The following is a 24595-nucleotide window of genomic DNA, read 5'->3' on the forward strand; positions in this document are numbered from 1 at the left end:
CGTTGAGGGTCCCTTCCGTTCTGGGAGGTCGCTTGGCCTTCGGGTACGGGGACGGGCCCACTAGGACAGAGCGAAGTGTGAGTTGATTGTGCGCCGGTGCTTGGGCCCCGAGGTTGGCCTCGTGTGGTCAGGGGAAGGGGCCGGGGTGATGGCGACTTGGAGGGTCAGAATTTCCGTGTCGGAGAGCCTGGGAGGTGCAGGAGGTGGAGGGATGTGAGGAATGTGCGCCTGCACCCGAAGGAGAGTCCTCCTCCTTGCCTGGGGCTGTTGTTTACTCGAGGGGGCTGCTGGAAAAGAGGGTTTGGATGGCCCAGCCCAGTGCTGGGTTTGCCTGTTGGCTCTTTAAGGATTACAGAGGACACAAAATCCAGAACCCGGGAATAATCATCCTGATCCACGTTCTTAGCAGAATACCAAGACTTCAGATTTGTATGTTTATGTAAACTCTAATCATGATTCCAAAACGAAACTCTGTTTTTGGAAAGTGGGAAGCTCTGGAGTGTGGATGGGGTATTAGTTGCTGGTGGGGAAGGCAAGAGGTGTGGACAAAACAGTGTTTTCATGTAAAGCTCAGAATTTGCATTCATTCTGCTGTTAAAGATTTTGTGAGGATTTAAGTAAGGACTGACTGGGGATGAACACTTCCAGCGTCTCTCTTTTTTTTTTTCTTCCCAGCGTCTCTTAACTAGGTAAGTCTGCCGCTTGAGTAGGAGAAGTAAAATTTGAGGGCACAGAAGTAAAATCTGAAAGGTTTTCACAGTCTTTGTCAGCTGAAGGACATGCTGCCCTCAGGCCCAATCCAGTTTTCTTAGTCTGATTAGGGAAGTAGCTTTCTTCAATGTACGAAGTGAACTCTTCCGAGGTGCTGGGTTTGGCAAGAAGGAAGTAAATGGAGGGAGCTAGAGAAATATACGAAGTAAATGAGATTTCTGGAGGTTTTTAAGTAGAAGTGATAGGATTATTTAGATACTGTTCTGGCTTCCAAAGTTAGAGGATCTGTTCCTTTCAGGACACTTTACTTCAGCCGAAGACTTGAACCTGTTGATTGCCAAAAACACGAGGTTGGAGATCTATGTGGTCACTGCTGAGGGGCTTCGGCCCGTCAAAGAGGTGGGCATGTATGGGAAGATTGCAGTCATGGAGCTCTTCAGGCCCAAGGTAAGTGCTCTGGGTTGGGCCCAGCAATGAAGAACTGTTTTAGATGGTTTTATGTTGTTTTACAGTTTTGCTTGGGATGAGTGGAATGAGGTTTAGGAGAGAAAAGCTTCTCTTTTGATTGGTGGGTTTCAATTTGTATACTTGAACAAGCTTCCTAGAAGTAGAAGAGAGTCACTAAGAAAAAATTGATGGGGCAGCCCTGGTGGCTCAGCGGTTTAGCGCCGCCTTCAGCCCAGGGTGTGATCCTGGAGACCCGGGATCGAGTCCCACATCAGGCTCCCTGCATGGGGCCTGCTTCTCCCTCTGCCTGTGTTTCTGACTCTTTCTCTGGGTTCTCTCATGAGTAAATAAATAAAATCTTTTTTTAAAAAAAGAAGGGGAAATCAAAGCAGTTTGAAACGTGGGTCACCATACTGATTTGGCAAGTAGGCTCTAGATTAAGGCAGCCGTAGCTTTATTCCTTATTAATTGTATTTATTTATTTAATTTTTTAAAAAATATTTTATTTATTTATTCATGAGCGACAGGGAGAGAGACAGAGACATAGGCAGAGGGAGAAACAGGCTCCATACAAGGATCCTGATGTGGGACTCAACCCCGGGACTCCTGGATCATGCCCTGAGCCAAAGGCAGCTGCTTAACTGCTGAGCCACCCAGGTGCTCCTCCTTATTAATTTTAACTTTAGGTGTCACTTAACCTTTCAGAGCCTTATTTACTTGTCTGCAAAATGAGGATAACAGTAGAAAATCTCTGGGTTATTGTGAAGATGAAATATTTTAATAACACAGGAGCTATTACATAGCAAGCATTTGTGTGGTTATCACGGTATTATCAGTATTGTAATACAAATGTTTTCACCCGTATTGCTTCATTATATTCTAACTGAATCTGACAAGTAAGCAGTGGATTCAAAATCTTAATTTTAACCCTTTGGACAAAATATTTACTCTTTTGGGGCTCTGTTAATAACTAAGTAAGGCTTTGTAGGTCCATTTTAGCTTCCCTTGTTTTTCATGCTTTATTTTTTCCTCTCTTCAAATAGTTGGAGAAGATTAGAGGAGGCATTATATTCATCTTTCAGAATGAGGTTAGCTTGAGATGGAAATAGACAAGACATTATTGTAGGTAGGGTAGAGATGCACAGTCATTAAAGTGCAGACTAGATGTTTACCAGGTTCAGTTTTGGCCTTTTGCACATACCCTAAGGGTGTGTATTACCTACTCACTATGGACTTTTCTCTTAGGGAGAAAAGAAAGTTCTTAAAGAATTTAGCATGTTTAAAGAAAGATGTTTAGAGGCTGGGTAGGTATCCTTGTTTGAAAAAGAACTTCTTTTGATGATATTACATTGGTTTCCAGGGGGAGAGCAAGGACCTACTGTTTATCCTGACAGCTAAATACAATGCCTGCATCCTGGAATATAAGCAGAGTGGCGAGAGCATTGATATCATAACGCGAGCCCATGGCAATGTCCAGGTGAGGTGGCTGCGTCAAACTGATGAGAGTTTTTGGGGGTAAAGCCGTCATGTTTCAAAAAAAGAAACTTGAACTGCTAGGGGCAGCTCTCTCTCTGATCAGAGAAACAGAGATAACACTAAGGGTTTGAGCTTTTACAAAGAAAGGAAGAATCCAGGGGACAGGGTACTAATTCATTGAGACTCCGTGTTTTTGCAAAAAGATGTGCACTAACATGTGGGCTCCGTGGCATGTCAAGTGGATGCCACTAGTTTTATTCCCACCCTGAAAATCATCTTAGGGAAGAGATGCTTCGTATCTTCTATTACTCTGAATGTTGAGGTTCTTCCCTAACCCTAGTTTTACTTCTCAGGACCGTATTGGCCGCCCCTCAGAGACTGGCATTATTGGCATCATTGACCCTGAGTGCCGGATGATTGGCTTGCGACTCTATGATGGCCTTTTCAAGGTTATTCCGCTAGACCGGGACAATAAAGAGCTCAAGGCCTTTAACATCCGCCTGGAGGAGCTGCATGTCATCGATGTCAAGTTCCTATATGGTTGCCAAGCACCTACCATCTGCTTTGTCTACCAGGTACAGAGCCGGAGGAGAGAGAGGGAGAAGCTATGTGGTTTTGCATAGTGGGCGTTGATTTTCGCTAATTGGACTGTCTGGATTTGGTAGTAGGGTAGGCAGAGAGTTTAATGTATTCGTCTGGAAATGTTTTAAGTGGTATAGTTAATATGGGTCCGATTTCGGTTGTGTCTCTAGTGCAGTAGTACTTAATGAGGCAGGAAGCTCTCTGGCTCTGGTAGCAGGTTTTAATCCCGAGATTACATTCTTGTGGACCTTGGAGATTTTATAGGGTGACCCAGTTTATACTTTGAGTCTCTTAACGGCATGCTAGGGGATTATTGAAACATACTGTAGAGAAATGATCTAGAAATTGGCCTTATAAGCAAAATAAAAACGTTTCAGTCATGCCTTACTTATGTCTTCTAAGGAGAGGTTTGCATTTTGTCCAGCATTCCCTTTCTGGTGACTTGTTGGCTGTTGACTTCTATTTTAGTCTGTGCCTAAAACTTTAGTAGAGCTGATCCTGGGCAGCTGTTCTCTGAGCCAGATTTGTTAAGTGGGGGCGGGGTGGCAGAGCATCAGACTAACTTATTTGTATCTTGGTAAAATCTTACCCTTTTATTTTTTTATTTTTTTATTTATTTATTTTTATTTATTTATTTATTTATTTTTTAATCTTACCCTTTTAAACAAAGAGCCATACAGCGTGAGGTCATTTCACTTACATATGGTTGAATAAATGGTGGAAGAAAACCTAGTCCGAATCCAAGTGCTGTGTGTGGGTACATTTGATAGTTGTGTTAAGTATTGAAAATACTGATGTATTTTTGTATGTTTTTTAGTGTCACCATAAGTGTTAAGCGTTCAGAGGCTGGTTGAAATCAAGTTCATTTGAATGAGGTTGAAATTACTGCAGGGGATTTTTTTTTTTTTTTTTTAAAGATTTTATTTATTTATTCATGAGAGACACAGAAAGAGAGAGGCAGAGACACAGGAGGAGGGAGAAGCAGGCTCCATGCAGGGTGCCCGATGTGGGACTCGATCCCGGGACTCCAGGATCATGCCTTGGGCCAAAGGCAGGCGCTAAACCGCTGCGCCAGCCAGGGATCCCCAGCTCTGACTGTTAAAACACAGTAAGCAAGATCAAACAAAATCCCCTGCAGTGGGGATCCCTGGGTGGTGCAGCGGTTTAGCGCCTGCCTTTGGCGCAGGGTGCGATCCTGGAGACACGGGATCAAATCCCACTTCGGGATTGAATCCCACGTCGGGCTCCTGGTGCATGAAGCCTGCTTCTCCCTCTGCCTATGTCTCTGCCTCTCTCTCTCTCTCTCTCTGTGTGACTATCATAAATAATAAAAAAAAATAAAAAATAAAAAAAATAACAGAGCTGAAATAAAAACTTAGAATTTGGGCAGCCCCAGTGGCGCAGTGGTTTAGTGCTACCTGCAGCCCAGGGCGTGATCCTGGACACCTGGGATTGAGTCCCACATCGGGCTTCTGCATGGAGCCTGCTTCTCCCTCCTCCTGTGTCTCTGCCTCTCTCTCTCTCTATGTCTATCATAAATAATGGAGCCTGCTTCTCCCTCCTCCTGTGTCTCTGCCTCTCTCTCTATGTCTCTCATAAATAAATAAATAAATAAATAAACAAACAAACAAATAAATAAATCTATCTTTAAAAAAAACCAACAACAACTTAGAATTTCCCTTCTTCAGTTTTGTAAATACCAGGTTATTTTTTTTTTTTTTTTTTTTAAAAGATTTTATTTATTCTTTCATGAGAGACACACAGAGAGAGACAGAGGCAAAGACACAGGCAGAGGGAGAAGCAGGCTCCATGCACCAGGAGCCCGACGTGGGACTCGATCCCGGGTCTCCAGGATCACGCCCTGGGCCGAAGGCAGGCGCCAAACCGCTGAGCCACCCAGGGGTCCCCTAAATACCAGGTTATTAAAATACTGATGTTGGCTCTTCAAGGCTGACCCTGTGTTCCTAGCCTCAGAGCTGCCAGTTATGACTGATCTTCATTCCTGTGTGGGTGTGGGTCTCTCTCTCTCTCTCTCTCTCTCTCTCTCTTTCTCTTTCTCTCTCTCTCTCAGGGGCCCAAATCAAACCCCCCAGCTTGAACTTTTCCTGAAGTTCAGTCTTACCCTTGGTCATTGATGGGAAGATCTTTCATCAACTAAAAATGAGTATCTCCTGTTTTGTGAAAAAAGTCAAATATTGGTAAATATTTGAGGATTTACTGTGTGAAAGGCAGTCATTCTAAGTGTGTCAGGAGCTATAAACAGTGATTAAGATGTGGCCCCTGCCCTGAAACACATTGTTGAATTCTTTCCATAACTTCTTAGGCTTTCATCTGGCCTTTGTGAAGGCCATCTCTCTCTGTTCTTTCAGTCTCTCAGAAGTGACTTTGACAGCCTTAGCACTGATTTGAGTCATGATTCAGAAGGAGAGGGGGGAAGAGAAGATGGTGTTGACAAAGTTAGGACTGGATGTTTTAGTTAACTGTAGACGAGCAATATGTTCTGTTCCCTACTGTCATCCTGTCAGGATGCTTTTAAGAATCGTATCAAACAAACTTTTTAAAGTAGTCTACACCCAACATGGGTCTCAAGCTCATGACCCTGAGATCAAGAGTTGCTAGCTCTACCGACTGAGCCAGCTCGGCACCCCTCAAACAAATTTTTTAATCTCTTAGACGCAGTTAGCTTCTCAGTGGATTTTTTTTTTTTTCAAAGCTACTTCATATGTTCTTTGAGGCCAAGGAATATAGACCATACATACATCTTGTATGTACTCACATATATAAGTACGTATATTGTATTTCTTATGGTGATTAGTATGGTATGCCAGATTGATTTTTCTAATTTTTAAGTCTGTCTTGGTTGGTTGAATTGTTAGAAACAATAGGTCTGAGTCTCCGTCTACCCAGTCATAGCCTTAGTTGGTGGCTGTCAACTTACGGATGGGTCGGGATGGTTAAGGCCACCATGATGGGATGGTCAGATGCTGGCTGGTAGTGGTCTGTCCTTTTCAGGACTCCTTTCCAGTTTAGGTTTCCCCTGTCCTAAGGACTCACCCTCCACCTTTCCTCTCCTAGGACCCTCAGGGGCGGCATGTGAAAACTTACGAGGTGTCTCTCCGAGAGAAGGAGTTCAATAAGGGCCCTTGGAAACAGGAAAATGTAGAAGCTGAAGCTTCCATGGTGATTGCAGGTTGGTTGGGGTTTTGGAAATGTGCCCCCACACAAGGTCTGGGCCTGTTCCTCACCCTTGTTCCTGCCTCACCTTCACTGCTTCATTTCAGTGCTCAAGTGCTACTATTATTATGGACATGCATTACTCAGCAGTCCTGAGGTCTCCTTTTTCTAAATGTACTTTCGTTTGCTTTTCCCATTTTTGTCTTTGGGATTGTCTGTTTTTTACTTCTTCCAAAAAGTACAGTTTTCCTTTATCTGGGGTGGAGGGATTAGCTACAAAACCCTCAGTTTGATTTGTAGAGTGGCTTGCAGAAATTGTTCTCATTATGTTTTTGTTGGGCATAACATTTAAAAACTGCAGGGGCCTTATAGAACTTATCTAATTTTGACTGTGCACAGTTGAGGAAGCCTGGCCTGTGGGGCTTGCCCATGCCTGTGCCTCATTGACAAAGCCTTGGCCCGACTCCAGGCCTCTTTGCTTCTTATCCTGTATCCCCGTCACAACATTATGTTATGTGGCTCACCTAGGGGAGAAATTTTAAAACTCTCAAGTGAAAATTGGTTTTTCTACATGGTGGCCCTCATAATGGGGGAAATTAAGCTAAGGAACAAGGAGAAAAATAAAAGCTTCGAGCTGGAAAGGATCAAAATTTCAGAGAGAAAAGGGAAGGAATGCAGGTGGAAGAGCACAGAGAAGACTCTTCATCCCTAGGAACTTAGAAGCACCAACAGAGTGACAATTAAAATACTACTAAGGTTAGATAATGCCAGCCTAAAATTTCTCAGCCAGCAGTCTCAGTTAAAGCTATCATGTTCCCTGGACTTTGCTGTATTTTTAAAAAATTATAATTGTCTGAAGGTTTGCCTCAGAGATGGCTGGCTGGATTAGTGCCCTTGTTGCTGTAGGGCTTGGCGGGTCCAAAGTGCTGAGCATTCTAATGCTGCCCTTCCTCCTGCAGTCCCAGAGCCCTTCGGAGGGGCCATCATCATTGGACAGGAATCAATCACCTATCACAATGGTGACAAATACCTGGCAATTGCTCCTCCTATCATCAAGGTGAGCAGTGGTCTTTTAATTTTCCCTCCTCTGTTTTTCACCCTTGTTCTTACCCTGCTTCTCTCTTTCTCCTCATTTGTCAAAGGGACGTTTAAAGATGTCTGTCATAGTGTTTGCTGTGTGGTCATTGGGAATACAAAGAGATTGGCCTGGTTTTGCTTACTGATAGCTTGCTAGCTAACTATGAGAAAGAAGTAGTAATGAAAGTAGGTTTACCCTTTCCATTGACTAGGGCAACTTTAAGAAGGAAGGGAGAATTTTGCAAATTTTGTTCAATGTTTTCAGAGCTCAAGTCATGTGCAGATAATGTAGCAATAAGTTATATAGACATAAAAAATTAGTTATAAAAGTTTTAAACTTTAACGTTTCAAGCTTTAAGAATTAATAAAAAGATTAAGTTAAAGCCTAAGTAACAAAATCTATGGTAACATTAACAGTGGGAGGTAATCAGTAGTAGTGAGGATAAATAACAAAATCTGAATTAGTATCCATAGTCCAATTAATACTTCAAGCTGCTTCCTACTTTCTATATATTTTCATTTTCCAGGGAAATGATGTAAATAAACATTTAAGGTATATTGAGTTCCTCAGAAAGTTGTCTTCAGAATAAATTGTCTTCACACAGGTAGTCTTAGCTAAGCGGATTCCTTGCTCGTGAAATGGATGGGTTTGGTAAAGGGAGTGGTTCACGAGGGTTTGCTCTTTGGTTGTGGTAGATTTAATGTCTAATGACCACGTCTTCCCTCTTGGCAGCAAAGCACAATTGTGTGTCACAATCGTGTGGACCCCAATGGTTCCCGCTATCTGCTGGGAGACATGGAGGGAAGGCTCTTCATGCTGCTTTTGGAGAAGGAGGAACAGATGGATGGCACTGTCACCCTCAAAGATCTCCGTGTGGAGCTCCTCGGAGAGGTAGGAATTGTCTCTGCTCTGCTACATTCTCCTAGGGGCCTAGTGACCCCAGATGTGAGTCTGGGAATGTGACTCAGTGTGAGCAGTGTGAGACTGGGAATTGTACTCCTTAGCACCCAGCAAACAAATGGTCAGTCCTGCTATGGAAGTTGGATTTTGAATAAGTTAGATGTTAAAGAATTTCACAGACAGCTGAGCACTATCTCAAGTATAAAAAGGAAGAGAAATAAAAAGGATACCATTCAGAATTAAAGATTAATCTAATGCTGATATTCAATTCCAGGAAGAAGTTCCCCCCAAAGTTTATGAATGATGCAGTGAATTTTAGAGGTATCTAATTATTTTGAGGAAACTGGAACCATTGGGATTAAAATGATGACTTGGAGCAGGTACCTACAAGATAAAGTATAGATTTTCCTGACAGTAAGGATGTGGTAAATGGAGTCACAAACTTCAGAGATTTAGGAACATTTGTTTAGTATGAACTGAGGTTTTGAAATGGAGAATCATTTTGGGACTCATGGCTGCAGTTGTTCATTTTCTTAGCAGATGTTCACGAGGTGGTAGGACATTTTGCTTTTGCGTCATGGGGTGTTGGTTCTAATGTCTCTCATTCCATTGGCTCTCTTCTAGACTTCTATTGCTGAATGCTTGACATACCTTGATAATGGTGTTGTGTTTGTTGGGTCTCGCCTTGGGGACTCCCAGCTTGTGAAGGTGAGAAGATACTTTCTTTTTTCTGGCTGCTTCTTTGCCACCTCCACTGCTTCTTCCTTAAGTTTCTCCTCTGTTTGGAGCCTCTCAGAATTTCTTCAGTTCATCGACATCTGTACTATGCAGCTTTCTCCTTGGCTGATTTCACATCCTCCCCTGACTAGCTCTTTGCCTTAAAAGTTCATTCAATAGATGTGCCAGGCAAGGTGCTGGGCATAGTGGATACAGTGATAAATGGGACCCAACTCCTAGCTTCAAGTAGATCATAGTCTAATGTTTTAGATCCCGTCTAGAAGACAAAAACTTTGGACCTTTCCTGCCAAAAAATGCATGAGAATGCATTAATTTCCAACCTGCTGCTTTGAAATCTATCCATGGGGGACACCTGGGTGGCTCAGGGGTTGAGTGTCTGTCTTTGGCTCAGGTCGTGATCCTGGGGTCCTGGGATCGAGTCCTGCATCGGGTTCCCCGCAGGGAGCCTGCTTCTCCCTCTGCCTATGTCTCTGCCTCTCTCTGTGTCTCTCATGAATAAATACATTTTAAAATCTTAATAATAATAATAATCCATGGGACTCACAGATGAGAAATTCCTGAATAATGAGTGGATCTTCTATAGGCCAACCATGTTCCTTAGTCAACATTCCCCTTGTTGAAGCATCCAGTGGAGCACAGGAAGGGCAGATCTAAAAGGATTGAGAGTTTCTTTTGGATGATAACCTCTTTAGGATGGCTCTCTTAGGAGCATTCCAGCACTAACTGTTTTTTTCTTCTTAGCTCAATGTTGACAGCAATGAACAAGGCTCCTATGTAGTGGCCATGGAAACCTTTACCAATTTAGGACCCATTGTGGATATGTGTGTGGTGGACCTGGAGAGGCAGGGGCAGGGACAGGTAAGAAGATCATTCCCAAAAATGGATAGCTGATACACCCACTCAAACCATGTCCTCTAAGACTTGCCTGTCTGGAGTCGGGCATGCCCACTGAAGATAACTTTTAAGAGCATAACTCATTAATCCCAGTGATGCAAGGATAACTATCTTTTATTGAGTGCATCTTTTGGCCTGTGATACTGATAAACATCATCTGTGATCACATGAGTACCCTAATTAGATAGGAATTCTTGACCATTTAAGAAGTGAGAGGGCTTGGGGCAGGAAAAAATCAAGTAACTTGTCCAAGGTCACATAACCTCCAAGTGGCAGGTGTGTCTGACTCCAGATCCTGTGATCTTTCTAGTAGACTAGGTTTCAAGGATGGAAGCCTGCTTGTTAGGAGCAATGGTAGTTGCTCTTTGCTTCTTGGACTAGAATGTCCTATCTGCTTGGTAAATTTGAGAGACTTGGAAATCAGCCTCTGTTGAGTCGGCTTCCTCAAACTTAGCTCTGCTGAAAGGGTCCTTGGGTTTAGGTATAGCTCGTTTATCTTCTAGGCATCAGTATGATGGCCCCAGGCTCTGAAGGTAGTTTTTTAGAAACCTTTTCTCTGCTTGCAGCTGGTTACTTGCTCTGGGGCTTTCAAGGAAGGTTCCTTGCGGATCATCCGGAATGGAATCGGAATCCATGAGCATGCCAGCATTGACTTACCAGGCATCAAAGGTAACCTTTTGGTAGACATAGGATGCAAATCTTATTTAAGTGACCTTGGCTTTTGGCCTCATTAGGTGTTGTAAAGGCACATGAGTGAGAGCTTAGAGGAAAGCAGGTCAGATGAAGAATTTTAAAAAAAAGTCTTAATGAGAAATAAATGGTAGAAGCTTAAACATATTTAAAAGTGCAAATGGATGCCTGGGTGGCTCAGAGGTTGAGCATCTGTCTTTGGCTCAGGTCATGATCGCAGGGTCCTGAGATCCAGTCCCACATCGGGCTCCCTGCAGGGAGCCTGCTTCTCCTGCTTGTGTCTGTGCCTCTCTCTGTGTCTTTCATGAATAAATAAATAAAATCTCTAAAAAAGTTAAAAAGGTGCGAAGCAAGTAAAGTTGAAAATATATGTTGTTGACCAAAATTGCATAAGGAGTAGAGACATGGAAAGGAAACATTTGTAAGTTAAGTCTAATATTTTTATAAGAGAACTGATAGAATCCCTGAAAAAAGAGGAGACTGAAAATATCATAGAATATCATACAAAGGTGTAAGTATAAAGATAGTAACTTTTCTTTTTTTTTTTTTTTTTGATAGTAACTTCTGGAACAAAAATACAAACCTAAATTCCAGGAGAGCTATACTAATCAAAAAGATCAAAGAAAGACTATATAGTGAAAGGGTTTTTTTCTTTTTCTTTTTTTTTTTTTTAAGATTTTATTCATGAGAGATACAGAGAAAGAGACAAAGACATAGGCAGAGGGAGAAGCAGGCTCCATGCAGGAAGCCCGATGCGACCTTGACCCCAGGACTCCGGGATCACACCCTGAGCCAAAGGCAGACACTCACCCGCTGAGCTACCCAGGCGTCCCAGTGAAAGATTTTTATGTATAAATAGTAGACATGACTCAAGGTAATATGACAGAACTGTTATCAAACATCTGCATGAATGTATGATCTATCTGGCAAGTATCAGTAAATATAAATGGGCTAAACTCACCTATTACAAGAAAATGATCAGATTGAATCATAAAGCAAAAACATAGGTACAAATAGAAGGCACATCAGAAAAAAAGTTATTAGGGAATCCCTGGGTGGCTCAGTGGGAATCCCTGAGTGGCTCAGTGGTTTAGTGCCTGCCTTTGGCCCGGGACATGATCCTGGAGTCCCAGCATTGAGTCCCATGTCAGGCTTCCTGCATGGAGCCTGCTTCTCCCTCTGCCTGTGTCTCTGCCTCTCTCTCCTCTGTGTCTTTCATGAATAAATAAAATCTTAAAAAAAAAAAGAAAGAAAAAAGTTATTAGACTGTCAGGTAATAAGAGGATAGGAACAGGTAAATAAATAGAGAGTTATGAATTAGGAAGAGATCATAAAAGTATAAAAGCTGGGAGAATCGACTGAAAACTAGACAGAGTTTATTAAGGCAGCAAGGTATAAAATTAATGTACTGAAATCAATAGCATTCATATGAAAACACAGTCTGCTAGAGGGTACAATCAAGGGGTCCCTGGGTGGCTCAGTCAGTGAAGCGTCTGCCTTTGGCTCAGGTCATGATCATGGGATTCAGCCCCGTGTCTGACTCCCTGCTCAGTGAGGAGCCTGCTTCTCCCTCTCCCTGTGCCATTCTCTGGTGCTTGTGCTTTCTCTCTCACTCTCTCAGATAAATCTTTAAAAAAAAGAAAAAAATAGAAGGTATAGTTGGAGGTGAAGGAGCCAATTTACAATAGTAATGAAAAGGTAAAATACCAAGGAATAAATTGAACAAGAAATGTGCAAAACCTGTACAGGAAAAACTTTAAAATACTCCTTAAGAATTCAAAGGATAGACTTGATCAAATGAAAACTATATCAAGGTCCTATAAATTAAATTGTAAAGTGATCTCTGTTTGACGTATTTTTGTATTAAATGTATCTCAATAAAAATATCAAGAGGTTTTTTTCTTGACCTAGAAAAGCCAAAGTCCAAATGGAAAAAGGAAGAAGCAAGAAAAGCCAGGAAGACTTAAAAAGGAGCAGCGAGACAGGACTAGCCCTACCAGATACTAAAACATACCATTAAACCTTAGTAAATTAAAGTATAGTTTTGGTGCACTAATAGGCAGAGTTTGCTTGAGCAGACTCAAAAATCCAGAAATTAAAAAACAAGTCCTGAAATAGACCTGTGGGAATTTAGTGTATGCTGATGGTAGTATCTCAGTTCAGTGAGGTAAAGATGATTTATTTATTTATTTATTTATATATTTTTAAAGATTTTATTTATTCATGGGAGACACACAGAAAGAGAGAGGCAGAGACACAGGCAGAGGGAAAAGCAGGCTCCATGCAGGGAGCCCGTTGTGGGACTCGATCCCGGGTCTCCAGGATCACACCCTGGGCTGAAGGCAGCACTAAACCGCTGAGCTACCTGGGCTGCCCTAAAGATGATTTTTTAAAAAAATAAATTGTTTAATAAATGGTGTTCCTAGTTATCAACTGGGAAAGATAAGTTTGGATCCATAGTGTACTTTACATACCTTGCTAGAATCCAAATGGATTAGACTTAATATAAAAAAGAAGTTATATGGAGATCCCTGGGTGGCTCAGCGGTTTAGTGCCTGCCTTCGGCCCAGGGCATGGTCCTGGAGTCCCAGGATCGAGTCCCGCATCGGGCTCCCTGCATGGAGCCTGCTGCAATATCCGCCTGTCTCTGCCTCTCTCTCTCTGTGTCTCTCATGAATAAATAAATAAAATCTTTAAAATAAAAAAAAGGAAGTTATATGAAAGTAAAAAAGTTGTCAAATTCCTTTATAATTTTATTTATTTAAAAAAATATTTTATTTATTTGACAGAAAGAGCATGCACGTGCGTAAGCAGGGGGAGCTATAGCTCCCTGCTGAGCAAGAAGCCTGATGTGAGGCTCGATCCCAGGACCCCTGGATCATGACCTGAGCTGAAGGCAGATACTTAACCGACTGAGCCACCTAGATGCCCCCCCTTTATAATTTTAGAATGGGGAAGGCCTTTTAAACTATGACTCAAAGCACAGAAGCAAAGGAAAAGATTAATTAATTCAACAACATAAGACTTCTGCACGGCAAAAACAAAATGCTCAAAGCTAAGTCATAAGAAATGGCAATCCAGATAAAAATGTTTGTAGTCCATCTTATAGACAAAGGCCTCGTTTCCCTAATGTTGAAACATTTCTATAAAGAAGATCACCAAAAATTTGTTTTTAATTTTTAAAGATTTTATTTATTCATGAGAGATACAGAGAGAGAGGCATAGACACAGGCAGAGGGAGAAGCAGGCTCCATGCAGGGAGCCCGATGTGGGACTTGATCCCTAGACTCTGAGATCACTTCCTGAGACAAAGGCAGCTGCTCAACCACTGAGCCCCCCCAGGCATCCCATGATCACCAAAAGTCTTGCCCCCAGATTGGCAAAGGACAGGCATAGACAGGTAACAGGCCTCACTTGTACTAAGGGAGATGCAAATAAAAATTGAATAGTGGGGATGCCTGGGTGTCTCAGTGGTTGAGTGTCTGCCTTTGGCTCAGGGCTTGATCCTGGGGTCCTAGGATCGAGTCCCACATCAGGCTCCCTGTATGGAGCCTGCTTCTCCCTCTGCCTGTCTCTGCTTCTCTCTTGTGTCTCTGATGAATAAATAAAATCTTAAAAAAATAAAAACGAAAAATCCCCCCAAGACCAAAATTGAATAGTGGGGGACATCTGGGTGGCTCAGTGGTTAAGTGTATGCCTCCTCTTCAGGTTGTGATCCCAGCATCCTGGGATCAAGTCCTGGATTGGGCTCCCTGCAGGGAGCCTGCTTTTCCCTTTGCCTATGTCTCTGCCTCTCTGTGTGTCTCTCATGAATAAATAAAATCTTTAAAAGTCAAAAACAAATGGTGATACCATTCTTTATATACTAGGTGACCAGAATCCAATCCAAAAGCTTGACAACACTGTGGGTGAGGCTGGGAGGAGATAAGCATACATTGGTAAACTCTGCCAAAACTGCACCTGCATTTAATTTAGTGATTTATGGACATTTCTAATTCTAAGCATCAATCCTATAGACCTTCATATAGACAGAGTAATGTAAATACAAGATCATTTGTTGTGGCGTTGTATACAAAATACTGAAAAAGTGCCCATCAGTGGAGACTTAAAACTGGTACATCTGTACAATTAAATGCTGTGTCACTGTCAAAAACAAGGTACTATTGTGAATAGGGCTTTAGTATAAAATGGAAAAGCGTAGTGCAGAACAGTATATGATAGGTTTTATTTATATGTGTGTGTCCTTGTGTAACCTTTTATAAATTTTATTTTTAAATACTACACGGGGCTTGGACCCACACACATGCACACTCCAACAACTCAGCCAGCCAGACACCCCTATATTTGTATTTGTAAAACAATGATTACCAAATTCTTTAAATTAAAAAAAAATTTTCTGAAGAATGAACAAGAGACTATTTTTTTTCCATTTTTTAAAAGATTTAATTAATTAATTAATTAATTTATTTATTTATTTATTTATTGAGAGAGAGAGAGAATGGCTGGGACACAGGCAGAGGGAGAAACAGGCTCCATGCAGGGAACCTGACATGGGACTTGATCCCAGATCTCCAGGATCACACCCCAGGTTGCAGGCAGCGCTAAACCGCTGCACCACCAGGGCTGCCCTGAACAAGAGACTACTAATGACTTATTTGGGGGGTGGGTTTCAGGGAGTGAAACTTCTATGTACACATTTTAAAGATAAATTTTGTTTTTTAGTACTAGAAATGTATCATCCTATCCAGAATCAAAGGAAAAACTTTAAAATATTAAGCTTCTTCGGAATCTTAAAGCCAGGAAAGAAGAGAGTGGCTCTTTTAGCTTCAGTGTGGACTCCACAAAGTTCCTGCTCCTTCTTGAGGCCAGGCTGCCTTTCTTTAGATGTGGCGACCCGAGTGTTGGGCTCTGCTCTGCATCTTTATCCTTGATCTTTGTTCCAGGTCTGTGGCCACTGCGGTCTGACCCAAACCGGGAGACTGATGACACTTTGGTGCTCTCTTTTGTGGGCCAGACAAGGTAAGGGTGAGTCTGGTGCCTACTCCAGATGCTCCTGTCAAGGTTGCAAGGTGGGAGAGCAGGTCTGGCTGACCCAGTCTTCCCTCCTCCTGCAGAGTCCTCATGTTAAACGGAGAGGAAGTGGAAGAAACCGAACTGATGGGTTTTGTGGATGATCAGCAGACTTTCTTCTGTGGCAACGTGGCTCATCAACAACTCATCCAGGTAGTAACTGAGAATGGGGCAAGCCCCATGGACTTGAATTTGATCTAGAGTGCAGTATAGAGCACTGCAGGATTTTATGAGTTCCTTTTTTTTTTTTTTTTTTTTTTTTTTTTAAGATTTTATTTATTTAGGAGAGACAAAGAGAGGCAGAGACACAGGCAGAGGGAAAAGCAGGCTTCCTGTGGGGAACCCGATGTGGGACTTGATCCCAGGCCCTGGGATCACGCCCTGAGCCAAAGGCAGATGCTCAACCACTGAGCCACCCAGGTGCCTCACAACAGTCCATTTTTATGCCTCTGAAAGTAACAAATCCTAGAAAAAAAAAAATTAAAATCACCCAATAACCCACCACTCAGAGAAGACAACAGCTCTTAACTTTGGAGTTATTCCTTTTAGCTTTTTTTTTGTACAAATATATATATGTTGTATTTATTCACATTCTCTTACAGACTGGGATCATAATATTTTTTATGGTTTGGGGTATCATTTTAGCACTAACCATGCTCTATTTTCTGAGACACATTTCTTACCTTGTAATAATATATACCTATTTAGGTCTAGTGCTTCCATCCATATTTGACTATTGACAGCATTTTCACATTAATTATTAGAACCAGAGCTCTTACTTTGTTTTGAATTTGCTTTATTTTTTATTTTATTTTTTTTTAATTTTTATTTATTTATGATAGTCACGGAGAGATAGAGAGGCAGAGACACAGGCAGAGGGAGAAGCAGGCTCCATGCACCGGGAGCCCGACGTGGGATTCGATCCCAGGTCTCCAGGATCGCGCCCTGGGCCAAAGGCAGGCGCCAAACCGCTGCGCCACCCAGGGATCCCTTGAATTTGCTTTAAATCTATATATGCAGTATGGGGTCACATATCCTTTTGACACTTGATAGCCATGAGAGCCTGATTTCTGAGTACCATGCCCACCTCCAGTTTATTTTAGTTTGGAATGACCCCTGGCATTCTTCACTTCTACATACCCTCCTCAACTCTTGACTTTTCTTAACTGTGGCCAAAGTCCATGTTTGCCAGTATCAGGTATGGCACTTTCTTTCCGTCTTTTTATCCACTTCGGTCTTCCTTTTAGCAGTGGTAGATTTGATAAAAGCCAGAGGGAAGGTTATTTTGGTTTGTGGACCAAGTGTGGGAGGTGCCCAGATACTGATTCATTGCTTTGCGGGTTTTTCTAACTAAAGCCTGAAGACTGGTTCTAGTTCATGTATCTATTATTAATAGGAGGTCAGCTTTGATAGGTTAAGATGAATTGATACATATGTTACAGTGTCATCAATCTGCTTTTTGTTTTATGTCAGTGATGAAATAGATTTTTTAAAGTATATTTCAAGATATTTTCATAGCCTTTTCTAAAGAATTTTATTTTTTAAGGTTTTATTTTTAAATAATCACCTCACCCAATATGGGGCTTGAACTCATGACCTTGAGCTCAATAGTTACACACTCATGCCACTGACTAAGCCAGCCAGACACCTGCAAGGTTTAAATAATTTTAATGGTTCATGCACAGTAAAGAACTTGGCTGTTTTAGAGGACTGAATTTTGGGTTGAGAAAAACTGCTAGACTGGTAGTCATGGGGTCTTCCTCCATTGCTACCTCTCCTAAGACTTAATCAGAATAAAACAAGTTGCCTTTTTTCTGGTTGCAGGTAGGTAAGTTGGAAGCAGCCTTCAGCTTGTCTGATTTGGGGCTTCAACTAAAAATGGCATCTATCAGAACTAATCGTTGCAGGAGTTTAGGGAAAAAATACATATGGCAGAGAGGATTTCTGTAGTTTATTTTTAGGGCTCCGCTAGGGCACTGTTTACCACCTTCCCACTAGTGTATGGATCCCAGCAGATGCTTGGAGACCTTGCTCTTCTTTTTCTAGATCACTTCAGCATCTGTGAGATTGGTCTCTCAGGAACCCAAAGCTCTGGTCAGTGAGTGGAAGGAGCCTCAGGGCAAGAACATCAGTGTGGCCTCCTGCAACAGCAGCCAGGTGGTAGTAGCTGTGGGAAGGGCCCTCTACTACTTGCAGATCCATCCTCAGGAGCTCCGACAGATCAGGTGTGTGTTTATCTGTCTGCTCTTTTTTTCCTCTCCTATTCTCTGGGGCTTCTTTCATCCTTAGGGTCCTTCCTCTGCCATATTCATCTTTGTTCAGCCACACAGAGATGGAACATGAAGTGGCCTGCTTGGACATCACGCCACTGGGAGACAGCAATGGGCTGTCCCCTCTTTGTGCCATTGGCCTGTGGACAGACATCTCTGCACGTATCTTGAAGCTGCCGTCTTTTGAGCTGCTGCACAAAGAGATGCTGGGTGGAGGTAGGTGTTTTGTAAGGATCTTTTGAAGGTTGGAATGAGAAAATGGAGCAAGTCTTAATGTGCCCCTTTCCCACAGAGATCATTCCTCGTTCCATCCTGATGACCACTTTTGAGAGTAGCCACTATCTCCTTTGTGCCTTGGGAGATGGGGCACTTTTCTACTTCGGGCTCAACATTGAGACAGGTAAGAATAATACTTTGAATGGAGGGCTTTTGGAGAAGTAAGGAGTGTAGAGTTGCCGTAGCCTCTGGGTAGTGCTTTGAACCTTCACAGCCCAGCTGTTTGTCTTGTTTCCTTCCTTTTTTCTCCCGATGCCATTCTTTCTATAGGCCTGTTGAGCGACCGTAAGAAGGTGACTCTGGGCACACAGCCCACGGTATTGAGGACTTTCCGTTCTCTTTCTACCACCAACGTCTTTGCTTGCTCTGACCGCCCCACTGTCATCTACAGCAGCAACCACAAGTTGGTCTTTTCCAATGTCAACCTCAAGGAGGTCAACTACATGTGTCCCCTCAACTCTGATGGGTATCCTGACAGGTGAGCCTCTTTTTCTTTCTTTAGCAGGAGCCATTGATTGAGGACATCATGGTGTTTTCCTCAAACCCTCCTCTCTACCCTTTTCCCAAAGTCAAATCAGTGTAAGTAGCTGAGATGGGAAATGTAAAGCAGAGGTTCTCACATCTGGGCTACCCATTAGAAATCCCTGGGACACTTTTTAAAAGGTATATATTTTTTTGAATCCTTTTCAGATTCTGATTCAGTAGATCTGGGGTTTGGACCATAGAATCTGTATTTTCAGGAAAACCTCCCAGGTTATTCAAAGGGTTGTCAAGTTTCAGAATCCCTGATTTAGAGATCATTCTGTATTCCCCTAAAGCAAGACTTGGTCAAAGTATGGTCCCTCACCTGCAGCCACCGCACTAGTTGGGAACTCATTAGAAATGTAAACTCAGGGAGATGCCTGGGTGGCTCTGTGGTTGAGCCTCTCCTTTGTCTCACAGCTTGATCCCACAGGGAGCCTTCTTCTCCCTCTGTCTTTGTCTGTGTGTCTCTCATGAATAAATAAATAAGGTCCTTTAAAAAAAAAAAAGATAAATGTTAAACTCAGACCTTGGAGGGTTAGGGGCTGGCTGGCTGCTTTAACAAGCCCTCCTGCTGATTCTAATGCTAATGGTAATTTGAGAATCACTGTTCTAGATTCAAATGCTATACAAGAGCATTAAATGGAGAGAGCAGTTAAAAACCTCAGCTGGACCTGTTAATAAATAAGATGGGGGTGGCAGTGGGACCAGGCACTGGAATATGTCATGTCTCCCCAGGTGATTTTTAGCATGAGTCCAGGTGGAGAACCATTGCCCGCAGGAAGCTAGTGTAATTATATCTTGTTTTTCTTCCCCTTGTGGAGTTACCTTGTAGTATCCTTTCTTTTCTTGGGTCTACTCAGTCTAAACCTAGACCCTTCTTTCCAGCCTGGCACTGGCCAACAACAGCACTCTCACCATTGGCACCATCGACGAGATCCAGAAACTGCACATCCGCACAGTTCCCCTCTATGAGTCTCCCAGGTGAGGGCCAGGGTTGAGGGCCAGGGCAGGAGGGCCGCAGAACACAATGATCTGGTTGTTGGTGTGGGGTGCTTCCCCTCTCCGACCTGTTCTCAGAGGCACTGTCTGCACTTGCTCTCCAGGAAGATCTGCTATCAGGAAGTGTCCCAGTGCTTTGGGGTCCTCTCCAGCCGGATCGAAGTCCAAGACACAAGTGGCGGCACAACGGCCCTGAGGCCCAGTGCTAGCACCCAGGTGAGGGCACGGACAGAGAAAGATAGCATTAGAGTAGGGCTGACGAACTTTTCTGGAAAGGATCATGTAATATGTATAGCATTGTCAACCATAGGGAGCAGCTACTCCAGTGTGCCATGAAAGAAACAGCCACAGACAGCAGGTAGGGTAGTTGGGTTCCAGTGTGAACACAGGTAGTGAGCTGGATTTGGCCCCCTCGGAGCGTTGGGGAAAGAACTGGGGATAAGTGTGGTGGTCAGTGATTCTGATACTCTGTAGCCTTCCTTGCAGGATGAATAATTCTCTTTCATCATCAATTTGGATACTTTGTGGGATGTGCATAATTGGGGACAGCATAGCATAATAGGTAAGAAGTGAGATTTGGAGTCTGACAGAACTGGCTTCAAGGTTTATCGCTGCCTGTGTGACCTTGGGTAAATCTAAACTTCAAAATTCTCATTTGTGAAATACAGAGGATAGTAGGACAATTTATAGCCCCATGTAATAGACTCATTGGAGATATTAGCTGATTGTCTTACATTACATATTCTATGCTTTTCTTGCTCCCAAACAACTGTGGTGAGACTTCTTTCCTTAATCCAGGTTATATGATTCTTACACCTTTCTATTTCATGTGCACCCTGCTCTTTCCGTTGAGAGATATGGAGTCTCTCCCCTTATTAGGTTACCTTAGTTCCTCATTAGCTTGGTTTGATTGAGTTGGCATCACTGTTTTAATGGTAATTAGTAACCATTAGATTGTTCTGTTTTGGACTGCTGTGTCAATTTTATACGGAATTTGGCTCCATATCTTCCATCCCTGAACCTTCTCCAGAGCTCTCTGTTCTTCAGGTTCCACTTGAGCTGCCAACCTTCAGTTTTCCTCATTCAGACTTGGCTTCTGTTCCCTGATCCTGGCTGACCCCATCACCTGGATGCTTCCAGTGCCTGGTCTGCTTTTGAAAGGGACTGTGTGTTCTCTGTTCTCAGGCCCTGTCCAGCAGCGTCAGCTCCAGCAAGCTATTCTCCAGCAGCACAGCACCGCATGAGACCTCCTTTGGAGAAGAGGTGGAGGTGCACAATCTTCTCATCATTGACCAGCATACCTTTGAAGGTACAGATGAGCTTTTTCTGTCATTTGTGCCTATGTCCTCCCTGAACCAGTCTATTCTGGGCTCTGATCAATTCCACAGTTTGATAGACCTTGTTGTAGACCATTCTAGGAGGAGAAGAAAGGAGGGGTGGGGCCTCTGGATTGGCCAGGAATCCAGGGTGCTGGGCCGCCTCCTGTCAGCACAGGCTGGTGAGGGATGGACAGGCCGAGGAGACAGGAAGAACAGGAGCTGGACACTGTGCGTGGACCCAAGCTGGGGCCTCCCTGGAGTACAGGGTCATATGTGTGGGGATCAGTAGCAGCTAGTCATGTTCTCTGGCTCTCCTTCCAGTGCTTCATGCCCACCAGTTTCTGCAGAATGAGTATGCTCTAAGCCTGGTCTCCTGCAAGCTGGGCAAAGACCCCAACACGTACTTCATTGTGGGCACAGCCATGGTGTATCCCGAAGAGGCAGAGCCCAAGCAAGGTCGAATTGTGGTCTTTCAGTATTCTGACGGTGAGTGGGCACAGTCCCCAGCTATTGAAAGATTTGAAATTCTGGGAAAGTAACCATTTTGGTTGCAGAGCTTGCTTAGTTAAGCAGCAGAAGAGCTTGGGTTAGTTGCTACGACCTGAGCATTTTTGTTCCTTCCACTCAGGCTGCTGATAGTTGGAATAAATTTTGGGGGAGGGGAATGAGCAGACACACAAGTAAAATTTGGCTTGTGCTTCTTCTTTTTCTACTCTTTGAAAGGCAGATGAGGGGAGATGTAAACTATAAGTAAGAAAGTCTAGTCGCCAAGATAAGAGGAGTCCCAGATTTGCTTTCCCCTTGGTTGCTCAGTATTAGCGCTTCGTGTTCATTTATCCATCTCTTCTCATCTCCCCCACGTAAGATGGTTATAAAGACTCGCTATCAAGACAAAAACCTCAGCTCAGATGGCCAAGATGAGAGTTGGTCTCCATCTTGGACTTTGGATCAGCAGTTTTGGGGGGCAGGCAGATCTTAGGCACAGTCTGCAGTCCCTGCACATCATGTTGGGGCTCACAGTTGTGGTGGTGGCTAACCCCAGTGGACACTTGACTCCATTTCCTGCATTCTGATGTGTGGTTTGGGAGCAGGAATTCGAGCCAGGGGGAATCAGGATTCTTTGCATGAGTTAAGAAAGGAGTCTCAGAGTCTGTCTTTCTCCCTTTAGGAAAGCTACAGACTGTGGCCGAGAAGGAAGTGAAAGGAGCTGTGTACTCTATGGTGGAATTTAATGGGAAGCTCTTAGCCAGCATCAACAGCACGGTGAGGCCCACACCACTTGGTATCACACCCTAGGTTGCACACCATCGTCTACAGAGCATGTCCCCTTTATGTTCCCTGAGGCTGGGTATGCGACAGATTTTAAGAATGACAGAGTATTGGGAATGGGAGGTGGAACTGGGAGTCCAGGGAGGAACTCAGGTTGGCTCAGGTGTTAGCCTCCGTTATGGGAAGCCCCCTTGCATATCAGATCCTAAGTGCTGTGGATATTGAGGAAAAGGTGAGAACCACTCCCAAATGTGTGGTGACAGGGGACTATTTCATCCTTATGGAACAAGGTGAGCCAAACTGCGTTATCCTGTGTATATCCCCAGAATACTGATCCTGTGGAATAGTCTGCTTCTCTTCTGCCGTGATTCCTCCTCCCTTGCAAAAAAGTTTTAAACAGTTTTGTAGTCAAATACATCTGGGAAATATTTGTCCTGTGTCCCCTCTTGGAGCCCCGCAATGCATCATGGGTTGTTCAAGGTGCTGAGAAGTATGCGAGTAAAAAGCATTCAAGACTTTCGGGAGCTGTTTTTATTCACAACCTATTCGTTGAACACTTGAGGGCTGGGCATATTTCGGTGTTGAGATAGAGCAGTGGACAGAATAGATAAAGAGCTGCCCTTTGGGGCTTATGAGCAGATAGTACATATATGTTTTCAAGATGGTGAAAAATAAAAATGGGACAGGGACTGGAGGAGTGTCAAAAGGAGCATGGGGTGGGAGGAGGAGATGGTTGTTTGATCACAGGGTTGGGGTTTCTGCTGATACAGTGACCTCCAGGCAGGTTCCTGAGGGAAGTGAGGGATAAGCCATGCCTATGTCTGAGAGAAGCCAAGTGCAAGGAGTCGGAGGTGGGAGTGAGCCAGAGGATGCAGAGAGGTCAATCAAGAGCAGCCAGGGGATCGAATGCACAGGCTGTTTAAGGACTTTTCAGTTTTACTCTGAGAATGTTGGAAATTTCAGGAGGATTTGAGCAAATATTTGGATGTGATTGGACTTTGGTCTTGGAAAGATCACTTTACACCTTGGAAAAGGCTGGAGGGGCCCAAGGACAGGAGTGGTGACATCTGTGAGGCTGTAGTGGTAATGGAGACAACAGCCTCTTGTTGCGGGGAGGAGGTTGCTGATTGCTGATGGAAGAGGTGAACACGGAGAGGCTATGATGCTGCATGGAAGATGACCTGTGTGTTGGGGGGAATAAAGGGCCAAGACTTTTGGCCTGAGCAACAGGAAGGGTGGGTGGCATGGCCATTTATTGACAGGGTGAGACTGAATAGAGTGGGTTTGGAAGGTAAAGAGAATGTTTCGTTACTCAACACTATGACACCATACGTGTAGGGTTTTTATCCCCACACCAACCAGTTTTCTGACTCAAGACGGCAACTGTGCTGTCGCGATTCAGTTCTGACCCTGGCTACCCGGAGCTGCTGTCAGATGACACAGCTTATGTGCTCAGTCCCACGAGACTGTCCTCATTTCAGACATTATCCCCAGCACTGGGGCTCCAGGGTACCCAAATTTCTGTCCAACATGGCTACAAAGTTGGGTTCCCACAGCCTCCTCTCAAGTTTGATACTTGATGAAACAGCTCACGGAACTCAAGGAAATGTTTACTTATATTTACTGGCTTATCATAAAAGATACAAAGAGCCAGATGAACATAAGAGCATGGTCCACAGGGGTCCTGAGTACAGGAGCTTCTTTCCTTGTGGAGTTGATGTATGTCATCCTCCCAGTGTGTGGGTGTGTTCACCAACTCGAGAGCTCTCTGAACCTGTACTTGATGGATTTTTATGGAGGTTCCATCACCAAGGCATGATCGATTGATAGATCTGTGAGAGAGAGAGAGAGCATGCACAGAAGAGGGAGAAGCAAACTCTCCACTGAGCAGAGCCTGAGGCAGGACTCTATCCTCAGACCCCTGATACCATGACCTAAGGCAAAGGCAGATGCCCAACCCATTGAGCCACCCAGGTGCCCCAGCATGATCAACCACTAACTGAAGCTCTAGCCTCTCCCCCAGAGGATTGGGGAAGAGGGCATTCAGGTCTAGGCTTCTTGTCATGGTGACTAGCCCATGTCCTGAACTATCCAGGAACCATCAAGATCCACCTCATCAGAATAAAGGACTCCTAGCACCCAGGAAATTCTGGAGGATTTAGGAGCTCAGTGTAAAA

The 24595-nt window shown here is 43.6% G+C and overlaps 1 protein-coding gene across 2 annotated transcripts in view; it reads left to right on the top strand.

The window, feature by feature from the left end:
• The window catches only part of DDB1 (damage specific DNA binding protein 1), a 33601-nt gene that overhangs the window by 687 nt on the left and 8319 nt on the right, over positions 1-24595 (top strand). For both annotated transcript variants that reach the window (XM_041774102.1, XM_041774101.1), the window contains exons 2-21: positions 1010-1158; positions 2519-2635; positions 2988-3209; positions 6292-6406; positions 7350-7447; positions 8201-8359; positions 8993-9076; positions 9848-9964; positions 10567-10669; positions 15634-15709; positions 15805-15913; positions 17807-17985; positions 18083-18246; positions 18323-18430; positions 18577-18784; positions 19717-19812; positions 19935-20046; positions 21016-21139; positions 21471-21635; positions 22318-22412. In XM_041774102.1, coding sequence (XP_041630036.1) covers positions 1117-1158; positions 2519-2635; positions 2988-3209; positions 6292-6406; positions 7350-7447; positions 8201-8359; positions 8993-9076; positions 9848-9964; positions 10567-10669; positions 15634-15709; positions 15805-15913; positions 17807-17985; positions 18083-18246; positions 18323-18430; positions 18577-18784; positions 19717-19812; positions 19935-20046; positions 21016-21139; positions 21471-21635; positions 22318-22412 — 2493 coding nt within the window. In that variant the 5' untranslated portion in view covers positions 1010-1116. The remainder of the gene's footprint in view (positions 1-1009; positions 1159-2518; positions 2636-2987; positions 3210-6291; positions 6407-7349; positions 7448-8200; positions 8360-8992; positions 9077-9847; positions 9965-10566; positions 10670-15633; positions 15710-15804; positions 15914-17806; positions 17986-18082; positions 18247-18322; positions 18431-18576; positions 18785-19716; positions 19813-19934; positions 20047-21015; positions 21140-21470; positions 21636-22317; positions 22413-24595) is intronic.

This window comes from Vulpes lagopus, chromosome 11, assembly GCF_018345385.1.
Source record: "Vulpes lagopus strain Blue_001 chromosome 11, ASM1834538v1, whole genome shotgun sequence".
In the NCBI taxonomy this organism is placed as follows: Eukaryota; Metazoa; Chordata; class Mammalia; order Carnivora; family Canidae; genus Vulpes; species Vulpes lagopus.